The 20,279-nt window shown below is 48.2% G+C and overlaps 3 protein-coding genes across 3 annotated transcripts; 1 reads left to right on the forward strand and 2 right to left on the reverse strand.

Annotated features, from left to right (window-relative positions):
* Positions 1–2,954: 2,954 nt before the first annotated feature.
* Positions 2,955–9,825, forward strand: phyhip (phytanoyl-CoA 2-hydroxylase interacting protein). The gene is made up of 5 exons (XM_079758364.1): positions 2,955–3,070; positions 6,637–6,816; positions 8,300–8,474; positions 8,907–9,024; positions 9,139–9,825. The coding sequence occupies exons 2-5, from the start codon at positions 6,649–6,651 to the stop codon at positions 9,683–9,685; spliced, it is 1,008 nt and encodes a 335-aa protein (XP_079614490.1). The 5' UTR covers positions 2,955–3,070; positions 6,637–6,648; the 3' UTR covers positions 9,686–9,825.
* Positions 9,826–11,148: 1,323 nt separating this feature from the next.
* ppp1r3c2b (protein phosphatase 1 regulatory subunit 3C2, duplicate b) lies at positions 11,149–13,512 on the reverse strand. Its single transcript, XM_079755260.1, has 3 exons — positions 13,469–13,512; positions 13,313–13,368; positions 11,149–12,124 (listed from the first exon to the last, which is right to left on the reverse strand). Exons 2-3 carry the CDS (start codon positions 13,366–13,368, stop codon positions 11,224–11,226), a joined length of 957 nt encoding a protein of 318 aa, XP_079611386.1. The 5' UTR covers positions 13,469–13,512; the 3' UTR covers positions 11,149–11,223.
* Positions 13,513–13,702: 190 nt separating this feature from the next.
* On the reverse strand, positions 13,703–19,104 carry gins4 (GINS complex subunit 4 (Sld5 homolog)). The gene is made up of 8 exons (XM_079754759.1): positions 18,865–19,104; positions 18,670–18,756; positions 18,343–18,456; positions 18,088–18,185; positions 17,905–17,993; positions 17,493–17,583; positions 17,213–17,317; positions 13,703–15,354 (listed from the first exon to the last, which is right to left on the reverse strand). The coding sequence occupies exons 1-7, from the start codon at positions 18,955–18,957 to the stop codon at positions 17,221–17,223; spliced, it is 669 nt and encodes a 222-aa protein (XP_079610885.1). The 5' UTR covers positions 18,958–19,104; the 3' UTR covers positions 13,703–15,354; positions 17,213–17,220.
* Between the last annotated feature and the right edge of the window lie 1,175 nt (positions 19,105–20,279).

Raw genomic sequence — 20,279 nt, forward strand, 5'->3', positions numbered from 1 at the left:
CCATGTGGGAGAAGCCCAAGTTCAGCTGGACCACACCGACCAGCGCCCTGGAGAGACAATCCGCGACCACGTTGGACTTCCCAGCCACGGGCTGGATGTCTGTGGTGAACTCGGAGATGTAGGAGAGTTGGCGCTGCTGGCGGTCGGACCACGGCTCCGCTGTCTTGGACATGGCGTGTGTAAGCGGCTTGTGGTCCACGTAGGCCGTAAACTCACGGCCTTCCAGCAAAAAACGCAAGTGTCCGACCGCGAGCCACAGCCCGAGGAGCTCTCTGTCGAAGGTGCTGTACTTGCGCTCTCTGGGAGACAGCTGGCGGCTGAAGAATGCGAGTGGCTGCCAGGCATCCCCAACCCACTGCTCGTACACCGCCCCCATGGCAAAGTCTGATGTGTCCGTGGTGAGAGCCGTGGGCGCAGAGGGTGAGGGGTGGGCCAACATGGCCGCGCGGGCCAGGGCCGCCTTGGTGTCCTGGAAGGCCTTGACACGTTCCGCCGTCCAGTCGACCGGTTGCTTCAGAGCCTTGCCCTTCTGGGCCTCGTACAGTGGTTGCAGGATGTGAGCTATGTGGTGGAGGAAGCGATAGTAGAAAGTCACCATCCCGATGAACCCCTTGAGCTCGCTGACTGTGCAGGGGCGTGGGAAGGCTGCAACAGCTTCCACCTTCGAGGGGAGGGAGATCACACCCTCCGCGGAGACCTGATGCCCGAGAAAGTCAAGGGTGTCCCGTCCGAACTCACACTTTGCCGGATTGACAATCAACCCATGTGGCTGAGCCATGTGAAGAGGGTCCGGAGATGGGACAGGTGCTCTCCTTCCATGTCATCGAGGCAGGAGCCAAGAACTTCATGGGGAAGTTCTTGAGGGGTAAGCCTGAGTGTGTGTCTGTGGATCAAACCGGATCACTTGGACCTTGAACTGCCACCAGACTTGGCTCTGCCACCGCGCAGGGGCCGCCCGCCCGTCCGACCCCCCCTGCCACGCCGTGGCTGTCTCCCCCTCCAACCCCTACAAGCCCCCACAGCTTGCGGCCCTCCGGTTGTCGCTGCCCCTCGCCCCGCCCAACAAGAGGATGTGATGGACGATGTCACTCCTCCTCCCGCACCTCCTGAATTTGCCTACAGTCGTAGGGGCCAGGCCATTCGCCCTCCTCGCCGTGGGGATTTTGAATATTGAGGTGAACACTGGGGGGGCTGGTGTAGTGACTACATTATGGGTTCGTGTTCCCCTCTTACTGTGAGTGATCGAGTGGGAGGGAACTGGCTATGAGACACGGGGGTCTGGGGAGGGTTGATGCTGTGGCACGAGTTGTTGTTCTAGCCATGCACTGCGAGTGATTGTTCTGCTGTCGTTTTGGGATTAAACAGTTATTATTACGTTGCCTACGTCCTCCTTTTCCTCCGGTACTACAGTTAGGTCTTGTATGCTCTTTCGAGTGTGTACATTTACCGATTAAAATTACTTACTGAAAGAACCTCCAAGGATCCTGCATGTAGTATCTGTAGACACGCGCCCCCCTGCCTCCAACTTCACGCGACCTTGTAGCTGTCACAGCGTGTCTAATGATGGATGATTGCAAATGAATTACCCTTTGAGGAAATTGGTGTTCTGTAAAATGAGTCTAACACCCATGGTAGCTTTGAATGATACCAAGACCGTTTCCTACATACACTGCATCGTTTCCTCATTCTCTTACCGTACCAGTTTAAACTTCATCTTATCTCCATTCACAGGTGACCTCATAAACTTCAGCCAACAAATATGGCCTTCAGACTACAAACTTTAGACTGCAATATCCACTTTGTTCCAAAAAATACATATTTGGTATACTGTATACATTATTCCTTATTGAATCCTAAATACATTTGGAATGCATGTTTAATCGCCAGATTAAGAACCCATAATCTAGAGAGGGTATTTCTAAATCCTATGTAATCCCAATGGAATGGTTTCATTCGTACATCCTGATGGGGGTCAAAACACTTGTAAATGCTGGAGGGGGAATCTGCTGAGTGGACTCATTCAACGGCAGACTCCTCCCCACGGCCAGTGGCAGATCCCCCATGGAGTGGGTCCATATGGCATCCCATCCTGTGTGTTTGTTGTTTTCACTCTCCAGTCTCCCAACGATGTGCAATGTAGATCCGGGCTGCTGCTGCATTCTCTTTTCCTTCAGTGAACTGATCAGAAAACACAAACAATATTGCATGTGTGACCTTAACGGACAATAAAGCTTCCGTGATACTGATACTGATACACTGCAGGACGGCTGGATCCATACCCACACGCCCACTTCCTGACCATAACTCCTAGTGCATGCCATTTAGAGGGGCACTCAGGGCCCGTACATACACACCATCTCAGCCGTGAATGAGTTGGCGCTAATGGAGTGACCTATGCCTCCTGGCAGCGGCCCAGGCACCGCTAGTGGTGCGTACCGCCGCAGCACTGTGGTGTGTAGGATTCAGTCGGTCTCGGTTTAGTCGGCATGGCTACATGATAGACTAGCAAACATCCTCATCTGAGCCCGGAGCCAAAGGGATACTAGGAGGGGGGGGGGGGGGTAAGTAGTGTGTGTGGGTATTGGTCTAGGTCCGTATGACACGCGCAGGGGGAGCAGGAGTCAGAGGCTGTGTGTTTGTGAAAAGAGGGAGTGAGAGAGAAAGAGAGGGAGACGATACAAAAAAGAGTGTTTGTTTGTGTGAGAGTCAGAGAGTAGCAGAGAGAGATAGAGAGAGTAAGAGAGGGAGGGAGAGAAAGGAAGAGGAGAAGCGAGCCCGATAGAAAGAGAGATACAGGGTGTGAGGGAGAGAAAGGGAGAGGAGGAGAGAGAAGGAGGAAGAGTGAGAGGGAAAGAGAGGGCAAGGGGAAAAAGCGCGAGAGAAAAATAGTGAGAGAAGGAGCGCGGTTCGGTGAGGAGTGTTGGTTTCACCTCCTAATCGGTTTCCCTTGGAGATCTGTCATCGACTGCAGTGGAGGAGCATTAGAGGGAGCAGGTACGGGAAGGGGAGAGGACGCTATCACAGCTCCGTGACTTCACCCATACATCTCTTCACTCATACAGCCATCCAGGTAGGCAACCTTTTACATTTGGTTTGAATATAATCGTTTTCTTCATTTTAAGTGTTTATTATTTGACTTACTGTAAGTGAGGTTGTATTTATCTAATATTTGAGTTTTTCACTCCGAATGAATAAAACATATAACATACATTTGAAGATTATCTTTAGGACATTATCTCACCTCGCAAGTAGGTGAATCTGTTTTGCTTCTTGGCTGATGTGAATATTTCCTTTCTATGAAGTCCATTACAATAGACTATTCTCTTAAGTGCCTGATGATTAGACTTCATTTATAATTGATGGATTATCCATTCTCATATCTGTGGAGAAAACCATGACTATATCTCTGCTATATTCCCCATATGTGTTTAATAATGGGCCATCTGCACACATGTCGTGTGTTTTGACGACCCAAGCATTTTAATCTATTTTTCTGGCAAGGAAATAAACGATCAAGCCACTCATTTTCTCTCAAGCAGTCTATTTTTAGCATTGCTGTGTAAACTATATTACCATTTTAGATCAATGAACTGTGTAATCCATTCTTTTTTCACGATTAGTGGGCTCAGTCCAAAGTTTCCCAAACGGGTTTATAAATGACGCTGTTGAAGCGTGAAAATGAAATGCAAGGCTTTGATTGTGCCATTGTTTCTTTCAACTGTTCCAATGCGGAGCCGAAAGTGGAACACATGCATAGAGATGGGGGGCTTTGATGTCTGCAGAGAGAGCCTCCTTGCCCCATATTCCTTCTCAGAGAGACACCCAGATGAGAGGGAACAGCAGCTGCGAAAGTGACCCATGGAGTGTGAGCATGCGTGAGTGTGCACGTGAGCAATACGTGTATTTCAGGGTCTGAATGTATGTTTGTGTGTGTGTGTGTTTGCTTGGGTGCGTGTGTGGGTGTGTGTGAGACTATGTGTGTGTGTTTGTGAATGCGAGTGTGTACGCAAGCATGTGAGTGTGTGCGCGTGCATTGTATGTGTGTGTGTGTGTGCGTGCGACCCATGAGTGTGTGTTTGGGAAAACAGCAGGGCTCTCCCTCCGTTGGCTCCCAGTGAAGAGCAAGCTAGCGCACACATTTCACAGTTGACAGAGTTTTAATGAGCTGCTGCAGCCCCGCCGGTCACAGGGCTCTGACACCTCGCTCACCGTCGGCCCCCGGCCAGGCGGAACCAGGCCTCTCCATCCCGACGCACTGATGCAGACCGCACACGCAGACTGCAACCAAACAAGGCAGCTAATGACCCTTATGGTCTGATTGTAGCCGTGTGTGTGTGTGTTGTGTGTATGAGCTAGAAACATGGTATAAGGGGCCCTGCACTCATATGCTCTGCGTGCTTGGGCTGGCAACGATGGAGAATGGGCTTCTTGTGTGGTGATGTGATAGTTGAGTGTTCTGCTGCTAAAACATACAAGGGGGATAGTTTGGAGTGACATCACAAAATCAAGAGAGAGTGAGAGAGAGAGAGAGAGAGAGGAAGAGAGAGAGTAGGGAAGAGAGAGAGGGAGAGAGAGAGAGAGAGAGAGAGAGAGAGAGAGAGAGAGAGAGAGGAGAGAGAGCAAGAGGGGGAAGACAGAGGGAAGGGGAGAGAGAGAGGTGGAAAGAGGGACAGAGGTGGAGGGCAGAGAGAGAGAGAGGGAGGGAGAGAGAGAGAGAGAGAGAGGGATTATTATGTGATATCACCGGAACATATTTCAAAGCTGGGAATATCTGGGAATTGACAGCAGAACTGCATTTGTCGCAGGGAAGAACCTACTGCTGCTCGTTACTACACAGCTGAAGGGCAGCCATCAATCTCAGGAGGGCGAAGGTGACAGCTAATTCTTCCAATACCCTGACCAATAGATATTGTGCTGTCCTGCCCCAGGGCTGTGTGTGCTGAACCGCATCCTGCGGCTCTGGCGATGGACGAGAGGATAACAGACCCACGTACCACCATGCATCGTATAGATGCCCTTAAGTCGGTCCCGTATCGCCAAACCTAAATCTGGGGAACAAGCCTTAAAGCCGAAAAGGCTTAAAGCTCGCTCAACTGTTTCAAAACCCAATGCGCAATTCTGGGAGACGGGCTCCTTGCGTAGCAACCGTTGAGCCAGAAAGTTTTCACCGCTTCCCATTCTCCCCACCTCGAGTTCAAAGTTGCCTTTTTGTTTCCACCACCCTGTGTACGGTTTGAATCCCAGAGGAGGATCAGCGGACGAGTGTGGAGCAGTTCTCCGCCATATATGCCCAGGGCACAGCAACAGAGTGGCGCTGGTTGCCAGGAGACAGCTGGTAGGTGGATTACAGAATACACTGGCCGGGCCCAGGGCCAGTCAGTGGGCAGTGGGGCCGCTTGTTATTGGACGGGAAATGTCAGAGGAGGGCAAGGAAGAGGAGGGGGGGGGGGGGGGGGGGGAGAGGATAGAGGAGGGGGAGGAAGGGGAGAGCGGAGACGGAAGGGAGGGAGGGAAGGGAGGGATAGGAGAGAGAGGAGGGGAGGGACGGGGGAGGGATGGGAGAAAGGGGAGGGAAGGTGGGGAGAGAGAGGAGGGAGTGGAGGAGAGGGGAGAGAGAGGAGGGGGGAGGGAGAGGAGAGAGAGCAAGGGAGGGAGGGGTTGGGAGGGAGGGGAGGGAGGAGACGGGAGGGAGGGAGTGGATGGTAGGGAGACAGGGGAGGGAGGAAGGGGAGGGAAGTGAGAGGAGAGAGGGGAGGGGAGAGCGGGGAGGGGAAGGATAGAGGGGAGGGAGGGGAGAGATGGGAGGGGAGGTAGGGGAGAGGAGAGAGGAGAGGGGAGAGAGGGGAGGGAGAGGAGAGAGGGGAGGGGAGGGAGAGGAGAGAGGGGAGGGGAGGGAGAGAGGGGAGGGGAGAGAAGGGAGGGGAGGGATGGGAGAGAGGGGAAGGGAACGATAGAGGGGAGGGAGGGGAGGGATGGGAGGGGAGAGAGAGGGGAGGGGAGAGAAGGGAGAGAGGAGGGGAGGGGGGAGGGAGAGGAGTGAGGGGAGAGGGGAGGGAGGGGAGGGGGAGGGAGGGGAGAGAGGGTTGAGAGAGGAGAGAGGGGAGGGAGAGAGGGGAGGGGGAGGGAGAGGAGTGAGGGGAGGGGAAGGAGGGAGGGAAGGGAGGGAGGGGAGAGAGGAGACGGGAGGGAGGGAGGGGAGAGAGGGGGGAAGGGAGGGGAGGGAGGGGAGGCGAAGGTGGCAGAGGAGAGAGGGAAGGGGAGGGATTGGAGAGAGGGGAGGGGATAGAGGGAGGTTAGGAGGGAGGGGAGAGGGAGGGGAGGGAGGGAATGGGGAGAGGGGAGGGCAAGGATGGGAGACAGGGGAGAGAGGGGAGAGGAGGGGAGGCTGAAGGATGGGGACAGGCATCATTTGAAAAACCCTTGTACAGACCGTGGCCACACAAAGTTCCATCTGTAAAAGGTTAATTGGATTCAGTCTGCAGTACTCTTATAAAAGCTGCTCTGCAATTCCCACACAAACACGGCCTGATGCAATTTCAATCTCTTTTGATGACGGACGGCGCTGGTTCTTCAAATGGTTTCTGATCCTGTTTAGCCACTGAGCCGTCCTCTCTCTCTGTGTCTCCCTGTGTGCAGCAGACTGAAGCCATGGAGACGCCCCTCTGCACCCCACACAACATCCAGATCTGCGAGGTGACCTGCGACTCGTTCCGCATTGGGTGGGACATGACCCCGGAGGACACGACGCGCGCCACACACTTCTTCATCGACCTGAGCCGCAAGGAGAGCCGCGACCCCAACCGCTTCAAACACAGGGTCTGTCCCTAGCTTCAAACACAGGGTCTGTCCCTAGCTTCAAACACAGGGTCTGTCCTTAGCTTCAAACACAGGGTCTGTCCCTAGCTTTAGACACAGGGTCTGTCTGTATCTTCAAACAGAGGGTCTGTCCCTAGCTTCAAACACAAGGTCTTTCCATAGCTCCCTCCAGGGGTAGCAGTGGGACTTTGTAGGCCTTCTTCTCAGCTGCTCCACAGCTTAGATTTTCACGTCAGACGATACCATCAAGCCTTCGAGCAGGTGAACAAGTGAGGCAACAATCAAAACATCCATCATGGCTGTCACTACATCTCAAACACGACAGAGTTCATGGTTCCATAAGAATCAGCATAAGACCTAAAGACATGAGAGCCCAAAACAACAAAGCGCACACGTTAGTTCAATCTATGATATGACTCCACAAACAGTCCTCATGGATGGCTCAACAATCTGTTCGTTAATGATGTTTTAATGTCTTTCTGGTTTCCCCATAATGAAACGAACAAGACATCCTTCTAAATGGTTTGGTTGGCCATGTGGATGAGCTCAGCAGCGTTGTGATCATCCACACATATAAAACACTTTTTTGCCTGAGTCAACTCTGGAATAATGGATGTTCCCTCGCAGTCACTTCCAATGAAGGCAAAGTGGAACATGTGCAGTCAACAGCTTCGGGCCAGTGACTCATGCAAGCAATGTTTCGCTCAAATGGAGTCGAGCTGACATAAATCTACTGCAGCAACACAGCTTCTGCAGAAATAGTTTTGGCACATTCTGTGCATATTAAGCAAATTGTGTTCAACTATAAATACCAAAGGCCTCAGCTTAAAATATGTACGAGAAAAAATATTATCTCAATTCCACTGACTTTATTGAAAACCCAATTCAACATGTAGGCCTATTCATATCCTGCCGGTCTTTTTAAATTCCTGAGACAACAGACTCAAATTTTATAGCCGAACATTATTTTTTGCCATAAATCATTTCTCTTTGGTTTTCATGTCACAATATAAGTGCCAATCATCACATTGAACTATTGACTTTGCCGTTCATGAGGTGCAGAGATGAGGGCGCCATTCACAACAATTATAAATTGAATGACTTCTGCCTCTTGCTCTAATAGCAAACGAGACACACAAGTGGAGTTGCATCAGCCATGTTGCCATGGATATTGGTCCTCTGAGCTTGCGGTAATGAGCCATGCCGCACAAGTCAGGGACAAAACAAAGCATCTGTTTTGAGTGGATGGGCGTAGCACCGGGTTTGTGTTGAAAACAAGCCTAAGAGCTGTTGAAATGTGGTTTGTGGAAGAACAAACAATGTTGCGCCGCGCAGCAGCCGGCACAAATGGGTTAAGAGAGGGTTGTCAACAGGAAAAATAAAGTGTGTGTGTTTGTGTGTCTGTATTTGTGTGTGTGAGTGTGTGTGTGTGTGTGTGTGTGCGTGTGTGTGTGTGTGTGTGTGTGCGTGTGTGCCTGTTCAGGACGTGCCGACCAAGCTGGTGGCCAAAGCGGTGCCTCTCCCCATGGCCGTGAGAGGCCACTGGTTCCTGAGCCCGCGGACGGAGTACTGCGTTGCGGTGCAGACCGCCATCCGACAGGCCGACGGCGACTACCAGGTCTCAGAGTGGAGTCAGGTGGTGGAGTTCTGCACAGGAGGTAGTGGACATGGGACTCTAACTGTAGGTCATTTGAAGTCTAGAGACCTATTTTGAGATCTAGCCTGCTGTAGAGCTCCTACATCCCACTGATTTGATGAGTCTAGGCAGTGGCCTAAAGTGTTGTTTTTCCCATGAACACAAGGAATGTAACACAATAATAAATAGTGAAAGTTGTTGCTGATATTGTATGTTGTACACCCTTGCACTTACAAATGGTACTTAGCATTGTGAAGCATCTTATCCGATATATATATATTTTTTCTCTTTCTTCTGACAAATGTACTTATTGTAAGTCGCTTTGGGTAAAAGCGTCTGCTAAATGCCCTGAATGTAAATTATATTGAAAACAATATTGTATTGATATTGAAATGTGCGTTTATGTCGCCTAATCATAATGACCTGTATTCTATCCACACGTCTGACTCTGCAGATTACGCCATGGAGCATCTGCAGCAGCTGCTGGACAAGGCCTCAGGCTCCACCGGGAGGCTGCTGAAGTTCTCTGTGTTCTACCGCAACCAGCACCCGGACTACTTTGAAAACGTCAGGTGAGTGCGTGTCGACCATAACGATCATGTTTGAGTGCATAGGAACTATCTACCATTACATCGACAGCAGCCGCCTTTGACCTTCAAGCGCTTCTCCCTGTCTCTGATGATTAGAAGCGAGTGCGGAGGACTCATGCGACCTTCGCTGAAGGACAACAGCGGGAGTCACGGCTCCCCCATCAACGGCAAGCTGAGCGGGGTCTTCCTCAGCTGCAACACCGAGTTCGACACGGGCCTCCCACCTAAGGACTCCCCCTACGGGTCCCTGCGCTTCCAGGTCCCCGCAGGAAGCCTGCTCGACGCCAACACCAGCCTCTACTTCGCAGACTTCTACTGCATGTACACGGCATACCACTACGTAGTGCTGGTGCTGGCCCCCGGCGGCTCAGACGGGGACAACTTCTGCCGCGGTCGGCTGCCCAGGCTGGACCTCTCGTCCAACCCCTTCCTGACGTGCATCGCCCCCGAGGCGCCGGGGGAGGAGCCCCTGTTCTGCCATGCCAGCGACGTGATCCTGGAGGTGCTGTACACGGAGCCGCTGCATCTGGAGACAGGCACGGTGGAGCAGATCAGCGGGCACCACCAGCTCATGAGTCTGACCACGGCCAACGCCAAGAAGGACCCCAGCTGCAAGGTGTGCAACATCAGCGTAGGGCGATGAGTGGACCCAGTAGGCGGACACAGTAGCATGGGAGGGCAGGTCTACTGCACGCCACCACTGAACAATGCCCAGGGCTGGTGGTGGCAGAGCCCGTACTGAATAGTGTGACACACTGTGAACACGATTTGAACGGAGCCCAAAAGGTTCCTCGTTGACCTCTCCGTCTTCCCAGACTAGAACGGTTTATGTTTACATTGTGTAATGCACTTATCTGCATCCTTCTGGCTACCCCTATACCACTGGTATTATACATGTCTACCTGTGTGACTCTTTAGTCATGTCAGAACTAGGCTTTATGTAAGATCATTATTGTTATTTTCTTTTTCTTTTTACCACTTTTACAATTATTTAAGACCTCTGCTTTTGATTTAGAAATTTACATTGATGTGTTGCCCCTTGCACCTGCTGTATATTCATGTTGTAATGTAAAATCACGTGGGTTATAAACACTCCAAACTTTGAGGAACCAGGAGAATGCATATTTCAATTCATAATTATATTTATATATATATAGTAATTATTCTTATTCTTCATATTCACTGTAATGGGAATGACCCACATCCTCATTTTATTTTTCAAATGACCATTGCCAAAACAGCTGGGATTCTGTTCTGCAGTTTATGAGGAAATTTAAACTGCTAGTGTTTAAATTTTATAAATCCTCATCCTCATCCTAAAAAACGCTTATCCGGGGTCGGGTCGTGGACGCAGAAGCTGTAGCAGGGGTCCCCAGACTTCCCTTTCCCGGGCCACAGTGACCAGCTCTGACGGGGGGATCCCGAGGCGTTCCCAGGCCAGTGTTGAGATATAATCTAAGCAGAGGAGCAGCGGCTCTACTCCGAGTTCCTCACGGATGGCTGAGCTTCTCACCCTATCTCTAAAGGAGATGCAAGCCACCCTCCTGATAAAACCTAGTTTGTCCTTGTACCCGCATTCTCGTTCTTATTATAAATAACCATTATCTATTCTGCCCCTAAAATCTGCCCCTTGTGACATCACAAGTGGACATGCCCACTTGTGATGTCATAAGGGGCAGATTTTTGAAACGGCTTGTAAGGGCTAATCACACTCACACCTGGTGGTATAATATGTCCCCTTTAACCATAGTTCATAACTTGAATAGATAATGGTTATTTATAATAAGAACGCGAATGCGGGTACAAGGACAAACCGGTATAATTTGTCTCCTTTAAGAAACAACTTGCAGTCATTAAAGATAATCTCTATAAAAATCACAAAAGTAAAATACAGACAAACGTTTCATTACCCACTCAAGCCAATGAAAGCAGTGGTCAGTTATTTTTTTGTTTTTAGACTCTATCCTTTTTATTGTAAGAGTGAGATAGACCAGAAGCTATGAGAGATGGTGTGGAAGACATACAGCAAAGGACCACGGTTAGGAATCGAGCCCCGGGCACTGCGGTACGGACTGGGGCTTAATGGTTCGCGCTCTACCCGGTGAACCCTCGGGGCACCCAGTCAGTATTTTTTTTTAATTGAAGCTCATTATCATTTTAGTCAGTGGTCGCTTCAGTAGTTTATTGCGTTGCAGTCCTGCCTTGACACAGATGGGAGCTCACGCAGATGAGCACGCCGTAGTTCTGTCCCTCGTTGTTGTCCCAGAACGGCTGGCTGTGCCCGTCCGGCAGATAGCTCAAGCAGAACTCGATCCTTTTCTTGGCGTCGAGCACTTTGGGCACGGGGATGAAGAACTCAAAGATGTCAGTCTGCGGGCCGCCGTACCGTGTCGGCACGTACGTGCAGGGCACGTCTCTGTAGCTATGCCAGGAATCGAACGTGACGCGTATGCGCACGTCCTTGTGGAGGCTGACATTCTTGACGCGCGCCGTGCCCCGCAGGACAGCAGACTCCGTAAGGACGGCGCAGCTCTCCAGCACCACCATGTCCCGGTCCAGCCGGCTTCGGAGCGCCTGGAAGTCCGCTGACGGCTGGGGGAAGTCCAACTGAAGCCTCGTCCCGGGGCAGCAGGTGGCGACCGTGCAGCTGTAGCAGTCGTCCGTCGACAGGACGGGCGTGATGACGGCTCCCAGCCGCTGGAGTAAGGGCGGGGGCCCCGGGGGCCGTCGGAAGGAATGCTCCGAGTCCTGGTCCTCGGAGAACAACCGCACGGCCGTCAGAGACAGTCCCTTGGAGTCGGCGAAAACCACGCGCTTGTTCTTGACCGGCACCCCGGCGTTGTAATCGTCGTCGTCGTTGTCATCGAGTAATATGTCGTCCATGATGAAGGACAGCAGGGGGTCTACGTATTCTGGACACAGTGTTTTGGGCGGCGGACGGATGCAGGGCCGCTGGGGCTTCAGGATGGGCACCCAGACGTGAGGACACAGCTCCTGACGCTGGTTCAAGCACAGCCGGACGGCGATCTCCATCAGGCCGGCTGTCTGGGCCCTGGAGCCAAGGATGACCTCGGGCAGGGCCCTGCAAGAGGAAGGAAGATGACGGTGAACCACATGGAGAATAACATCCTCAATCAGCTAACATTCAGACCAGTTAACATTCAGTGAGCCGGTCATCTTCAAAGGAAGCACTTGTATAACGTTGAAATATCAAATCTAAAATATTTGGTAACACTATGAGTCAAATTATACAGATGTATATAAATGGCCATTATAAATGGCCACATGGGATATTTTTAGTGATGAGAATAAAGTCAGAATTCTGAGATTAAAGTCGGAATTTTGACTTTAATCTGAGAGGCTGAAGAGGGGCAGTTCCTTACAGGATACCTACTGTGGTGGGAATTTTGGACCACGTCGATCATCTCTGTCTAACCTGTTTCTATCTAAAAGAATAAAGAGTAATCCGAATTTATAACAATTAGGGTAAGATATTTAAGTAATAAACATACAACAAACATAATAATCTGAGGCCTCAGAAGGGAGTTTGCCCTGCGTCTCTCTAAGCACTCCGCAAGGAGAAGTCCAATACATTGGCAAAAGCAAGGACTTCTTATTCAGTGGCACAGGTCTCTGAAATGCTGAGAACAGCTCTGCTCCACACGTGTGATGGAAAAATCCATATATTGTTTCCCCTTCATCATCTAAGCGCTGTCTCCTATTCCTTGCACTGTCTAGCCACCCTAACTATTCCTAGCGTTATTTAACGTTAACCTTTGTGCCTGGGGTATACCGGTCGTGAGGGAGTAGAGATCCCCTTATGCATTCTTCTTCTTCATGAGAATACAGGAAACTCTTTCCTTTAAGTAAACATTACTTGATTTAATCATTGACAATTATGATGTGGGGTCTCCTAGTGGTGACTTCTTATTTGGACACTTTGACCCTATACCACCCCAAGGGTGTCAGCAAAAAGGCATAATCAACCAATGGCATCTAGAGAAACAGAATATGAGAATATAATCTTCCCATTACACTGCCTGTAAGGAACAAAGTTCAGAGTCCCATTGCGGGACGGGGATCTGACCAGAGAAGAGAACTGTAAACTTAGAATGCCCAAAAAATAAAAATGCTTGTGACCCTAATCCTCATCCGCAAAATTACACAAATTTATCTTTAAAAAAAAAGACCAAAAAGTAATACATTGCCGATTGATTTGATGCCAACAGTTGAATCCTTGATTACATCAGAAAATGATTGAGTTTCTTACGTTGGGTCTGTCTTCTTCCTGTTGGTTCCATGTCGTAAGGCCGGTTGCACCATCATCTGCGCGGCAGAAAGGCGGTTAACCTGGCATTCATTGGGCTATAATTACGATCATGTCTGATCTGTACTTTACTATACGGCCGAGGTAAAGGCTACTTACACTGAAGGAGTTGTAAGGTTAGCAGTTGTAGAGGGTGCCTGTAGTCCTGCTGAGTAACACATCCTGCTCCTCCTGCTATTTATACTGCAACACTGCTCCACCCCCTTTGCGCTACTAACCACCAGCCAAACAACCATAACTCGTGGTATAAAATAATCAAACCAGACATTAGATAACTGCCTTTTTATTCAGTTTTGCTTGAATATAAAACATATTTCTTTGTATCCTCCGAAACAGGTGTCCTCATTCAACACCATGTTGTTTCAGAACAGGCACTGAGAATAGAGACCCTGAAAGCTCTTAAAGGGAGTTTCCTTTGGGTGCTGGTGACATTACAAAGGTCCCAGACTTTCAAACGTCTGTGGTCTGAGCCTTGGTATTACTGACTTCCTGGCCTCCGTCCAAGCATTCGGCCTCTTGGCCGCTCTCCTAATGATAGTGCTGTTTCCGTCGGTCCTCTCTGTTGCGGGGGGGGGGGGGGCAATCCTCCTGTGTACCCCTGTGGGGCGCCTCTGTCAGCGACGGATTATCAGTCAGTTGGCCCAGGCCACGAGAAAAGGGCCCTCCCCCCCACCACGCAAGGGCCCTATAAATCTGTCCTGTATGATTGCGCTGCATCGTCGGAAACAGTGGCTGCTGTGAGATGAAGCAGACTGATGAAGCAGATAGAGGAGGGCGTGACATTTAATACCCCACGTTATTTGATTGACAACATAACCTGTGGTTGAGGAGCCCCTAAGACATGACATATCAAATCCCATGCTATTTGATTGAGGGTCCCCTTTCAGATACTAAGAGTGACTAACATAATCAGTGTTCCAGGGCCCTATATGACATTTCTTACCCTATGCATGAATTACAAAACCCTTGGCATATGATTGGGGGCCCTATTGAGACATATTACATCATATAACCAATGTTAGATGGCTTTCGGGCCCCATTAAGATATCAGTAGGTATTATGTTGTAGAGACAATATTGAAATGGTAGCACAGAGGCTTGGGCTTCAGGGTCCCTGGGAGGTAATCCATCCCTGGCCTCTTGTCAAAAGCACCGCTCACTAATTAAGCCGCTCTGAAGATAGGGGAACCCGGTATAGTTTGAGGTCCTGGTTCCCTTACACCAAGACCCTCACTTGACACTGTAAGGTGATCTGTGTTGATGTATGACAGCGTTCAGCTATAAATACCAAGGTGGGCTTGAAGCCACCCTTCAAGTCACTTTCCAAATTCAACTTGAGGCCAATTATTTTCTCGCAGCACATTTTTGTGATGAAGTAACGGCTGCGCGCTTCCCAACTGTTATGAAATGGAGGCTCACATAGACTGATTTAAAGAAATGCCTGTTTAACAAGGAATAATAAACAGTTCACAATTGTTACAATGGAGTTAGTTTGCAAAAGTGCAGTTAAATGTACAGAGATTGAGCAGGAAAGTTGGTCTACCTATCTGGTAATCGTTATTGGTTGTGATAGGGTAGTAAGGATCATGCAATCAAAATTATCTGGCTGTGTGCTTCTTTGCACGTACTGCACTCGGAAATGCAACACACACACAGTCATCCTACCCTCCAGTGGTGTGACGCAGCTCGCCATTACGCAATACATTAAATTAACTCTCGACCTTGGTTCAGACACAGGTCAATAACACCCAAACAGATTGATGAGTAGCGTTTCAAGTTATTTTGTGATAAAAGCCAAACCCAAAAAGTAAAATATGCTTAGTAAATGTTGTTAAATGCCATGTTCTTTATCCGTCCTACACAGATGTGCTTGCTCAAGAGAATCTGGAGAGGAGACTGAGCTCTCAATCAGTCTGTTACTTTATCCCTCAGGAGCTGTTCATACACGTTCTTCAGGGTGGGAATATTCACAAGGAAACAAAAAACCTAAAGAGGAAACAAAACGAGAACAAATTAGAAGAGTGGACAACCGCGTAAGCAAATGAGTTGACAATCATTCTATGAACCCGAAAGAATGAATATGCCCAAAGCTCTATTGGGTCAAGAAAGATCAGACAGCCTCACCTGGCCGAGTCTGATTGGACTCTGGGGCTGTGTGAGGCGGCACACCAGTTGCATGGTGAGAAATCAATGAGCACAGGTTAAACCAGCCCTCACCACACACACTCACATGGAAACATGGAGAACCAGGCCATTCATCATTTTTCAACTAACCCAGCCACCATGCTACCTGGCGTGTAGCATGGAGTTTGTAACACTGGTGCCCAATGTAACAAAGTCCATGCTACCCGCCACCTAGGTGACTTCTATTGGGCTCCTCCAGACCAAAGGACGCAGGGCGGTGGTGTTGAAAGACCAGTTTATTGCAAAGGTCTGTTGAAGATGATACATGGCCTGGTGCTCCATGTTGCAATCTAGGAGATCTCCCTGTGTGTGTGTGTGTGTGTGTGTGTGTGTGTGTGTGTGTGTGTGTGTGTGTGTGTGTGTGTGTGTGTGTGTGTGTGTGTGTGTGTACTTCATAACTGCCATTTTAGTCACCACTTCCACACCTGTGAGTAACCATGGCCCTCTTTGAGACCCACCCTCCTTTCAATCCCACTTTAACCCTGTCACGAAATCTGCCTCCAACGTCCCTTTCTCTGCAAGACGTCAAGAAATTCATCCATTTGTTACTTTAATCCCACACCCATTACCAACACCCACGTCAGTCTTCTCCGGTCAAAATACTTAATGAAACTCAAGTTCTGCAGACACGCGATAATCCTGTCAAGTCAGCCCTGTTCTCAGAAAGCAACCTTGGCTTCTGCATCCCGTATACTACTATTCATAGTCCTCATCTTTACACACGACTCTGTAATGTTGTGTAATGCGAGTGCCTCCATGGCCTCGCCCATCCTACCCCTCTGAGTCCCCCCCCCCTTATTTTGTGCCTGGTTGTCGACACAAAAGGAAACACTCCGTATTTTCACAGCTTGACCAATCAGTGATCAATTGCCGAGAACCCCCGCAGAGAAGGCAGATGCGACGCAGCAGTCGGGGAGGAATGAGGCGCGGCTCTGCGTACACACTGGTCATCGACCGGTGTAAGGGGTAGACTCTTAGAAGCAAAACAGAAAGTACGATTTGGGCTTCTGTCCTCATCTTCCAGTCAACTGCCCCATCTGTAAACTATGTTTGTACTAGGGCTGTTTAATTAATCCATTTTTTTGTGATTTTTTAAAGGGGAAATTTCAAAGTTCTCAGTTAAAAGTTTTTTTTGGAGAGAAATGCTAAATGCATCATGTTTTCAAACTCAAAAATAATTGTTTGAATCATCTTGATTTTAATATTGACCAAAATAATCTTGATTATGATTCTTTTTCCATAATCAAGCAGCCCTAGTTTGTATGTTATGCTCTTACAGTATTTCAATAAATTTAGTCTGTTATTTATCTGCCTCTGTAAAGCGTCCTTGAGTGTAAGCAAAGCGCTATATAAAATAAAGTTAATACTAATATATATATATTCAAGTCTTTTCTCAGTATGGTAATTCGAATTTCATAATGGTCTATACCCGGTCTCCACGTTTCCTTTATGTGCCAACAATTAACATGGAAACGTGTCTCAACGGTTGCAATAGAACCATTGACAAATATTGCAATATTTCCTTTGATAGGAAATGACAAGTAATCTGAACTAACGATAAAATGACATTGAAAACATTTCCACCTAAGGGACGCATAGAAGAGGGAAATTACAATGAAGAAATAAAATGTCAGCACATTTTATGACACTAGTTACCCACCATGTCCATTAAATTAACTGCACAGCTCCAGTGGAAACCAGCGGTGCGATGGTTCTGTACCGCATCAGATGCTGAGAACCTACGTCAAGGTCCACCACATACTCTCTGGAGGGGAGAAGGTACAGAACCAGCATCAAAACAGAACCACGTGTAAACATCGCCCCCTAGGGTACTCATACAGCAGAGCCCAAACAACAACAGGGAGAGGCAGTGAGGGAGGCAGTGATGGAGGCAGTGATAGAGGCAGTGATAGAGGCAGTGATAGAGGCAGTGGGGGAACCTTTGATCGTCCGTCTCGGGCTCCACCATGATGTTATCCTGCCGCTCTTTCACGCGCAGAAACACAAAGGAGTCCAAGCAGGGCTCAGGGACTGGAGACAGATCAGAAGAAAAATGAACACATTGTACTAGACGGCATTAAGTAGATGTATCCAAAGGCACTTGCAGGGAATACATTTATAAAGTGCCCACGCCTAATTTAAACTGCACTAGCACTAACGGTTCAAAATCTTTGCCCAAAGGCCGAAACCCACCGCAGCTCCAGCGTGGCGCAGCCTATGCTGTGTGAAGTGATCATTGATTCACAGGAGAGGATGTGCTTTACACTCTACCCTTGAGCTTCGGTGTGTCTCGGCCATAATGCATCAAATCAGTCGATCAATCCCCTGTGACGAGGAGCGGAGAGGCCGTACCTGCTTTCATCATGTCCACAGCCTGCAGGTTGGGGGGCATGTGTCTCAACGCTATGGCCTTCAGGTAGGTCTCTGTGTTAGCCAGGTATCTGGAAAGGATAAACACGGACAAAGCACGTTAGCTACCTGCGGAGCAGCGATGTTCTGGTCTTCAATGCTCAGAGGTCTTCGTGTTATACCTACTCTCTGGCAAAGGCGTACTCCTCAGGGGACAGGTAGGAGGGGTCTCCGTCGGCCCTCGACTTCTCCTTCTCGAGGACATGGGGGAAGAATTTCTCAATCTGAACAGAGACCAACGAGGAGGATATTAACGGGATTCAGGGAAGGCCGACAGAGGCAGGTGGTGCACAGGTGATGGGTGACGGTGCACAGGAGACGGTGCCCAAGCGATGGTGCATAGGTGACCGCTGCACAGGTGATGGTGCACAGGTGACTGACCTTCTGAAGGCGGGAGCGCAGGTAGCTGCTGAGGACGAAGCGGATGCGGTCGATCTCCATGCGGTGAACGCTGGCCTTCATGTCCCCTTTACTCACTCGCTGCAGGTTGTCTTCCTGTTGCACAAGGGTCCACAACACGGCTACAAATAACGTTTGTGACCGTGTTGCCTCACTCCTCACAGGCAAAACATCCGCAAAAAAACCCTGAATACATAAGTCGGCTTGCAATTAAGAATACAATTGAGACAAAGATTAGCCTACATATGACCGTGTCATTACAAAAGTTATTTATATTGATGAAACCATGAGTCGACCTCCTCTCATTACCATGTGATTGAGCTGCTCCATCACACACTCTACTACTTCTGACTTGTTCTCCAGTAAGTCAGGGGAAAACTTTTCGTTCAGCCAGGCCTGGAACGACATAAAGTGTATCTTCGGTTGGAATGGCATAACAAAACCTCGTGATCATTAAAGTTCTACATTATAATGAGTACAGGAGAGAACCTAATGTTAGATTACTTCTTCCAGTTTAGCGATCAGCTCAACGGGGGTCATCACATCTTCCTGGCTGTCGTTCTGCTCGCTCCCATCCTCCGACAAGGCGTCCGACATGATTCCAAACCGTGCACCAAAACCACCAAACTCCACCAAATTGACAGCTTATAACAATAAATGCTTCAACTTACAACAAAAGTCAAACAAACACAGAGAAACGTGTAGTTAAAAGAGAGGAGTCATGTTCCGGAAAGTCTCCGTGTTGTGAATATTCCCGCCACTAGCGGTGTCATCGCGAGAATCAAAATGCGCAAATGTGCGCATGTAGAAAATATTGATCCCTCTCAGTTCTTCCTATGGGTGGTCAGGGTCAGGGTCATTTAGAGAGAAATAGATAGATAAATGAATGAATAGAGACATTTTTCTAAATAGCTCTGGTAAGGATGTTCTCGATATGTTTTTCTACTTCTCGAGGTCGGATTATTCTGATTATGTGTAATTTATTTTAAATTGTGCTGAATGATGAAATCATTTCGTTAGTTAGGATGGCCATACTTGTTGGTATGCTACTATTTTTCCCTTATTTTATTATTGTGTTATCAATACCGTGTTATCCAGTTTGATATATTGTCATTTTTATATTTTCAATTACCTTTATTAAAAGCAGTACAGCAGTATATTTCCCTTTTAATATTACATGACAATATCAAATATACATTTTGAATCTTCTTTTTGATAAACAAACATACAATTAACCAGGAAAATAAGTTAACAATAGTGTGTGTTTTTGATAGCTGCATCTTTTTTTCACCAGACACGGTGAAATGGATGAATATGGATGAATGATGAGTGTTTCATGGGTGACGGTATTAACCGTATTTTACAAGTTTCACGTCAATTCAATGATTAGGGTGAACCTTATATAACGTCTTATTAAGCATAAAAGCATTTGTTTGTTTCAGGCTAGACATCGCTCGACCAATTCGCGAATGTGTATTTTAATATCTAAAAAAATACATATTAAAAATATATAAGTATAGCATGTAATACATCTATAAAATGTGCAGGGTATGATATACATGATATATAAAATACAGGCATTTGTGAATTGGTCTGGCGATGTCAGGCTAGTGTGTATATATATACATATACAGTATATATGAAAGAACAAATAATACTTGAGCTCGCAGATTTGTGTTGTTCCCAGGCTAGGCCTTTGCCCTACATATGATAAAACATATGATAAAACATCCCACTGTAAACATAGGTTTACAGTGGGAAGCATTGTGTTTTAAGACAAAACAATCCCTATAATAAACTCCCACCCTTACGTATTAGCAAATGGCTCAAAATTATGTGTCATGTCTGAAGGCGCCTGTCATTTCACTGGCATGAGATATTTATTTATTATGAAGTTATTCAAGATGAATGACTTAACA

This window comes from Pollachius pollachius (assembly GCF_949987615.1).
Source record: "Pollachius pollachius genome assembly, chromosome: 1".
NCBI lineage: Eukaryota > Metazoa > Chordata > Actinopteri > Gadiformes > Gadidae > Pollachius > Pollachius pollachius.

What these genes read in the sequence shown, in the direction of transcription:
- phyhip (XM_079758364.1), top strand. Translation starts at nt 6,649, where the DNA reads ATGGAGACGCCCCTCTGCACCCCACACAACATCCAGATCTGCGAGGTG. An exon ending in CCAACCGCTTCAAACACAGG is followed by an intron (nt 6,817 to 8,299) that starts GTCTGTCCCTAG and finishes GTGCCTGTTCAG; the next exon opens with GACGTGCCGACCAAGCTGGT. An exon ending in GGTGGAGTTCTGCACAGGAG is followed by an intron (nt 8,475 to 8,906) that starts GTAGTGGACATG and finishes CTGACTCTGCAG; the next exon opens with ATTACGCCATGGAGCATCTG.
- ppp1r3c2b (XM_079755260.1), bottom strand. Translation starts at nt 13,368, where the DNA reads ATGATGGTGCAACCGGCCTTACGACATGGAACCAACAGGAAGAAGACA. An exon ending in AGGAAGAAGACAGACCCAAC is followed by an intron (nt 12,125 to 13,312) that starts GTAAGAAACTCA and finishes TTCCTCTTGCAG; the next exon opens with GGCCCTGCCCGAGGTCATCC.
- gins4 (XM_079754759.1), bottom strand. Translation starts at nt 18,957, where the DNA reads ATGTCGGACGCCTTGTCGGAGGATGGGAGCGAGCAGAACGACAGCCAG. An exon ending in TGATCGCTAAACTGGAAGAA is followed by an intron (nt 18,757 to 18,864) that starts GTAATCTAACAT and finishes ATGTCGTTCCAG; the next exon opens with GCCTGGCTGAACGAAAAGTT. An exon ending in TGGAGCAGCTCAATCACATG is followed by an intron (nt 18,457 to 18,669) that starts GTAATGAGAGGA and finishes CTTGTGCAACAG; the next exon opens with GAAGACAACCTGCAGCGAGT.